General features: G+C 42.9%; 2 protein-coding genes across 2 annotated transcripts; one reads left to right on the top strand and one right to left on the bottom strand.

Annotated features, from left to right (window-relative positions):
- The first annotated feature begins 344 nt into the window (after positions 1 to 344).
- On the top strand, positions 345 to 2,949 carry LOC118755342. The gene is made up of 3 exons (XM_036490183.1): positions 345 to 2,289; positions 2,716 to 2,862; positions 2,936 to 2,949. The coding sequence occupies exons 1-3, from the start codon at positions 345 to 347 to the stop codon at positions 2,947 to 2,949; spliced, it is 2,106 nt and encodes a 701-aa protein (XP_036346076.1).
- Positions 2,950 to 5,171: 2,222 nt separating this feature from the next.
- On the bottom strand, positions 5,172 to 6,330 carry LOC118755341 (protein transport protein Sec61 subunit alpha-like). Its single transcript, XM_036490182.1, has 2 exons — positions 5,993 to 6,330; positions 5,172 to 5,911 (listed from the first exon to the last, which is right to left on the bottom strand). The coding sequence occupies exons 1-2, from the start codon at positions 6,303 to 6,305 to the stop codon at positions 5,172 to 5,174; spliced, it is 1,053 nt and encodes a 350-aa protein (XP_036346075.1). The 5' UTR covers positions 6,306 to 6,330.
- Positions 6,331 to 6,720: the final 390 nt, after the last annotated feature.

Raw genomic sequence — 6,720 nt, forward strand, 5'->3', positions numbered from 1 at the left:
TTGTATAAAGTGCCACTCGCGACACAACACGCTCCTTCATATTGAGACAGCTCAAACAAAGGCAACGACACTTGGGACCTCTTTGGATTCTGCGACTAATTCTGCATCAACATCCAATCAGGCCCAAGCCAAACGCAATTCAACAAAGTCAAACAAGCATACAAGCAAAAAACGTGAAGTCTTGCTATGCGAATACAAACACAGGTGTGTTATTAGGGACAGCACGCGTCAACATTTATCTCAATGGTACGAACTATTCCGCTAGAGCACTTATTGATTCTGGTTCAGAGTGTTCTTTCATTACTGAAAGACTAAAACGCAGAATTCACTTGCCGTCAAAGCGTATGCATGCCCAAGTTTCGGGCATCACTAATACAACTACGGCGCAGGTTAAAGAAGCGTGCAACATCGAATTGCGGTCTCCTGTTGACCCGTTGTTCCGCTTAAATACCTCTGTGCTCGTGCTAGCACAACTGACTGGAAATCTTCCTACTTGCCACATTAGTGCAGTGACTAAGCAAGCATTTCCAGATCTAATTCTAGCGGATAAACGATTCTTCGTCAATGAACCCGTAGACCTTGTTCTGGGTGGAGACATATATCCACAAATTATTCTGGGCGGGCTTAAGAAAAACATATTAAACACACTTCTGGCCCAAGAAACAGTATTTGGCTGGATAATAACAGGGCGAACTGATACCTCGAATCCAGGAACGAATATCGTCTCATACTACAGCGAAGTTAGTCTGGACAAGCAACTGAGTGCCTTTTGGGAGCTTGAGGAGATTCCAAAGAACAAGAGCCTTAATGAAGACGACAAGTACTGCGAGGAGCTGTATCAGAAGACAACCATACGAAATAATAAAGGAAAATACATCGTGTCACTACCATTTAGGAAAGATTTTCCAGGAAATATTTCCCTAGGCCCATCCCTTAAAAGAGCATGTTCTCAATTTTACCGGAATGAGACACGGCTGGCCAAGGATCCCGTCCTGCAAAAGGAATACAATAGGGTTCTAGCGGAATATGAAACGCTTGGGCATATGTCGAAAATAACAAATCCCATACCCGCAGACTCGTCTGATAATTATTTTCTGCCGCACCACGCTGTTATAAAGGCAGAAAGTACTTCAACGAAAGTACGCGTGGTGTTCAATGCCTCAAGCCCAACGGCGAATGGCAACAGCCTAAATGACGTACTTTTCCCAGGACCAGTACTTCAGGCAGATCTTCCGATACTAATACTCCGTTGGAGACTATACAAATATGTGTTCAACAGTGACATCGAGAAGATGTATAGGCAAATTCTGGTACATAACAACCATACTAAGTATCAGAGGATTATTTTTCGCACTAACCCGAATGACCCGATCAGTCTGTACGAATTAAAGACTGTCACGTTCGGCATCAATTGTGCTCCTTATCTGGCTATAAGGACACTTTTACAATTGGCTGACGATGTGCAAAGCTCCCATCCAATAGCCTCTAACATACTACGAAAATGCATGTATGTCGACGATGTATTGTCTGGTGGACACACTATCGATTCAGCAATAAAAGCCAGAGATGAGATATCGGAAGTGTTGCAATCAGCCGGTTTTCCACTTCGAAAGTGGACAGCCAATAGCGAGCAAATACTTAATGGCATACCAAAAACAGATCTACTTAGCGAAGATTTTTTGGCATTTGAAGATACCAGCGCAGTCAAGGCTCTTGGAATAAGATGGAATGCCCATACGGACCTTTTCTATTTTATAGCAAGGCCATTGGAGAAAAGCGATGCTGTTACGAAAAGAGCGATACTATCTGCCATTGCTAAACTCTTCGATCCGCTGGGGTGGCTTGCGCCTATCATAATCGTAGCCAAAATCCTTATGCAAAATATTTGGCTGGAAGGCACAGATTGGGATGAGACTGTGTCTTCGACCACTCTAGACCGATGGCAGAACTTTACCCAACATTATAACGAAATTGATAAGGTTCGTATACCGCGATGGGTATACTTTTCTCCAACGGATGAAATACAAATACACGGATTCTGTGACGCATCGGAGAAAGCATATGCCGCCTCTGTGTATATGCGTGTCAAAAGAGATAGCAAAGTTTTTATTAACCTGCTTTTGGCAAAAACCAGAGTGGCTCCTGTTAAAACCATATCGCTACCCCGACTGGAACTTTGCGGAGCGGTACTATTGGCGGAAATAGTTGATTCAATAATCAACAATCTCAACTTAGGGCATATCAACATACATCTGTGGACCGATTCCACAATTGTTCTCGCTTGGATTCGTAAGCCTCCGTGTTCATGGTCAACTTTCGTTGCCCATAGAATCACAAAAATTGTAGAGAAAGTCGGAAACAAGAATTGGCTGCATGTGGATTCGGCATCAAATCCAGCAGACTTAGCGAGCAGAGGACTTCCAGCATATGAATTGGTCAACAATTCGTTGTGGTGGCAGGGACCTTCTTGGTTACAAGAAGATAACCCAAAATGGCCCACCCAGGAAACAGACTACAGCACAGTAGTTGAGGAAAAAAGAACGCACGTTTATACAACCAAAGTAAATTATACCGATATTCTTGACCATTTTTCAGATTTTCCGAGAGCTTTGAGAGTATTATCATATGTTATGAGATTCTCTCAAAGAACGCATCGAAATACGAAAGCTTCATTTCAAGAAAAGTCACGCTTAATTTCATCCCATGAAATTAAAGCAACGACACAACGCTTGATAAAAATATATCAACAGAACTATTACAGTGAAGAATACAGGAAACTTAAAGCAGGAAACTCCATCGACTCCAAGAGTGAACTCCTACCGCTTAATCCGTTCATAGATAAAGATGGCATTATTAGGGCTGGTGGGCGTCTTGGAGCGTCTCAAGACTTAGCGTATAACGAGCGGCATCCAATAATTATTCCTTATAACTGCAGGTTGTCCCGTCTAATAGTGTCCTTTATTCATCAAGTCTCTTTGCATGGGGAAAATCAACTCATGCTTCGCCTTATCCGAACTCAGTATTGGATCCCCAGAGTTAAAAATCTGATCAAATCCACAATCCATAATTGCAAAGTCTGTACGATATACAAAAAACGTACGCAAACCCAGCTTATGGGAATTCTCCCTCAGGAGAGAACCACATTTTCGCGCGCGTTTACGAATACAGGTGTAGATTTTTCAGGACCCTTTGACATCAAAAGTTATAGCGGCCGAGGTTGTCGAATGTCCAAAGGATACGTTTGCCTTTTTGTCTGTTTTTCGACAAAAGCGATCCATTTGGAAGCAACTAGTGACCTCAGCACTCCATCATTTTTAGCTGCATTCGCCAGGTTTGTAGCCAGAAGAGGATGCCCGAAGAACATATATTCCGACAATGGTACAAACTTCGTCGGAGCTTCACGATCTTTACGATCTGAATTTAAGGCATTTTTAGCAGATTCGCGTGAAAAAACAGTTTCGAAATACAATTATCAAATGCTCACATGGCATTTCATACCCGCCGCTGCTCCTCATATGGGCGGCTTATGGGAGGCAGGGGTAAAAAGCTTTAAAAGCCACTTTAAAAAGATTGCATCCGTTCATAAATATACATTCGAAGAGCTCAGTACTCTTTTATGTCGGATTGAGGCGTGCCTCAACTCACGACCATTGAGCCCCGCTTCGAATGAACCTACCGACCTGGAGCCTCTCACTCCAGGTCACTTTCTTACCGGTGGACACCTGCTAGCCCCACCTGAAATCGACGTTCACGAGAATCCTGCCTCGATAGTAAATCGGTGGCAGAAGCTAAAGGCCCTTCACCAAACTTTTTGTAAACGATGGAAAACCGAATATTTATCCGAACTGCAAAAGCGGATTAAGTGGAAATATCCACAGCAAAATATAAAATTAGGTGATCTCGTTGTCATCAAAGAAGACAACCTCCCGTCAAATGAGTGGAGATTAGGTCGAATTATCAGCCTACATCCTGGTCCCGACGATCGAGTACGCGTAGTTGACATCATCACGGAAAAAGGGCAGATTACGAGACCGCTGGCCAAACTGGTCCTACTTCCATCCCAAAATCAAGAAACCGAGGAGCCAGCAACCACTTCGTAAATAAACCCTCTCCGTTGATCCCCAATCCCGCGTGAATTCCACTTCCTCATCGCACAAAAATTCCACTTCTATGCATTCGGAAGGATTCCACGCCTATAATCAAGTTTAACCCAGAGTAATATTAAAGGTAGTCGTGTTTTAGTTAGATTTTGGTGATGGTTCTTAGCCCGGCCTCTCCGGGTAGATCTGGGTATAAAGAACCGACCATCGTTAGATCTTGTAAGCACCAAAGAACGTCGGTAGAATGGCGACCCTTTTCATCATAGAATCGGGTAAAAATAAGACAGACCAAGCTTGATGAACAATTGTTTCAGAAATACGAAATTGGTAACGAGGTGCGAATTATCAATTAAAATCCTCCAAAAAATATAATAATAATCGAAATAAGTTGAAAGTCGTTACAATTGTTCATTATGCTTGCTCGTTTTTCAACACAACTAGGTCTGATGGGAAGCGAATCCATTTTACTTGACAGGTTTCGATAATCGTCAGTCAACCCATTAGACCAAATGAGTTCGCCTCAATTGTCAAAACCTACCAGCAAAGACTATAGTTCAGAAAAAAAAAATATATCTATACATACATATGCATATCATTTAAAATATGTGTTTGCGGGGATATGTCTAACTCACCCATTTTTCCGGCATTAGTTCCGTTATGTGCGCCAGTTCCGCTCGTAGGTATTAGTCCTTTGTGTATTAGTAAACTTGCAGTTTCCACCTCCACCAATATGAGAATTATTGTTGTTATAATCATTAGTGCAGTGGCAGCTGCATAATTTTGGTTGTCTTCTTTATCGGCATCACCTGCGGTTATTCCTGGTTCATAATCCGATGACTTACCATTGTGCGATATGGGTGTACAATAGTTACGATCTTGAGCGATTGGGCCATTGAGTTTGAAGCGATAATTGTAATGATGGGTTAGACGCACCGAGCTATACTTTTGCATATGACGCTGAAAGCGATATGGCAATTGGTTTATATTTTCGAGGATAGATATTGTTCAATTTTGAGTGAGTCACCTCTTATAAACAACATTAATTAGAATAATGTACAGCGCAACCCCAACTTAAAACAGTAAAGTGCCCATGCCACCCATCTCCGATTGCTCCTTAACGAAGATTTCGAAGTACTGATAGATGATGGTTACAGCCAGCAGAATACCTGTACCTGAATCAACGGCACCCAAAAAGTCAGCCATAACAGATAACGCGCCAATGCAGCCACCACCAACATCAGCCCAGACACCAAGCAAATTGATAAAGACATTGCCCTGGAACTTGACAGCCAACATTTGTGAGATGACATACAAGTTAAAAACCAAAGCCGATTGTAAAATGATGGGAATGTTTAAAGTGTAGAAGAGCTTGATGGGATAGCTGCTGTATTGGCCACGGTAACGAGCTGATTTGATGGGCAAATCCACACGGAAACCTTGGAAGTATATGACCACGGCAAATACCAGCACTGTGGCCAACAAGTTCATCAAATTTGGCAAATTTTGGCGGTAGAATGCTTCACGTAGCGCACGTACTTTGTCGTTGCGTGTGGCCATCAAGTGGAATAGTGCAATTACGGCGCCTTCAAATTCTGTACCTCTGCCGGTAGTGACAGTTGTGGGTGAGAATGCTTTCCACACAATAGTCTCACAAATGTTGGTGGCAATGAAAAGCGAAATACCAGAGCCTAAGACATAACCTTTCTGCAGCAACTCATCAAGCAGCAGCACTATCAAACCAGCAGCAAACAGTTGAATGATAATTAGCAAATACACACCGGCGCCAACTTCCGAAGGATCACCATACATGCCTGTCATGACGTACACGATGGCTTGACCAATAATTAGCAAACACACACCGGCGCCAATTTCCGAAGGATCACCATACATGCCTGTCATGACGTACACGATGGCTTGACCAATTGTTATAACCATGCCGAATAATTTTTGTGCACCGTTAAATAGTGCACGATCTTTAGGTGTATCGCCGACCTCAATGATTTTGGCACCCGCCAGCAGCTGCATAATCGGACCGGACGTCACAATTGGAGAAATACCAAGTTCCATAAGTGTACCACGGTTCGAAGCTAAAATCACACGAATCCAGTAGAACGGATCAGCTGAGTCTGAGCTCATGATGCCGAAAAGCGGGATTTGGCAGCAAACCAAGAAGATGAATAGTGTTATAGCAGTCCATAGCACCATCAAGGGATTCTAAATTCTCGAAATTCGATTTATGACTCGAGAGAAGCGTTTCCAATTGTTGGTCATGCACATTGCTATACGACCACTTGAAGTTTCGCACACTTTCGTACTGTTGCAATTGCAATGACGACGCATCCTCGTTGACATAGCAATGCTGCAGGATTATGTAACCATAATTGATATACATTTTGGAACGCAGTTCCGCATTTACATTACTGATGGTGGTGTTCTCGCAGAAGAGCTTAAAAATGTTCGCATCATCAGAACTGCCACTGTCGCCAATCCGTTCAGATATGGTGTCTGCATCTGCACCAACAGCTCCGCCGGCATTTACTTCCGCACCAGTTGGCACGGAACTCATACCGTCCATTACGAATGAAGGTATTGGAATTTTATAACCCAGCACGGAGATTTC

This window comes from Rhagoletis pomonella, unplaced genomic scaffold, assembly GCF_013731165.1.
Source record: "Rhagoletis pomonella isolate Grant_MI unplaced genomic scaffold, Rhpom_1.0 Rhpom_scaffold_06002, whole genome shotgun sequence".
Lineage (NCBI taxonomy): Eukaryota > Metazoa > Arthropoda > Insecta > Diptera > Tephritidae > Rhagoletis > Rhagoletis pomonella.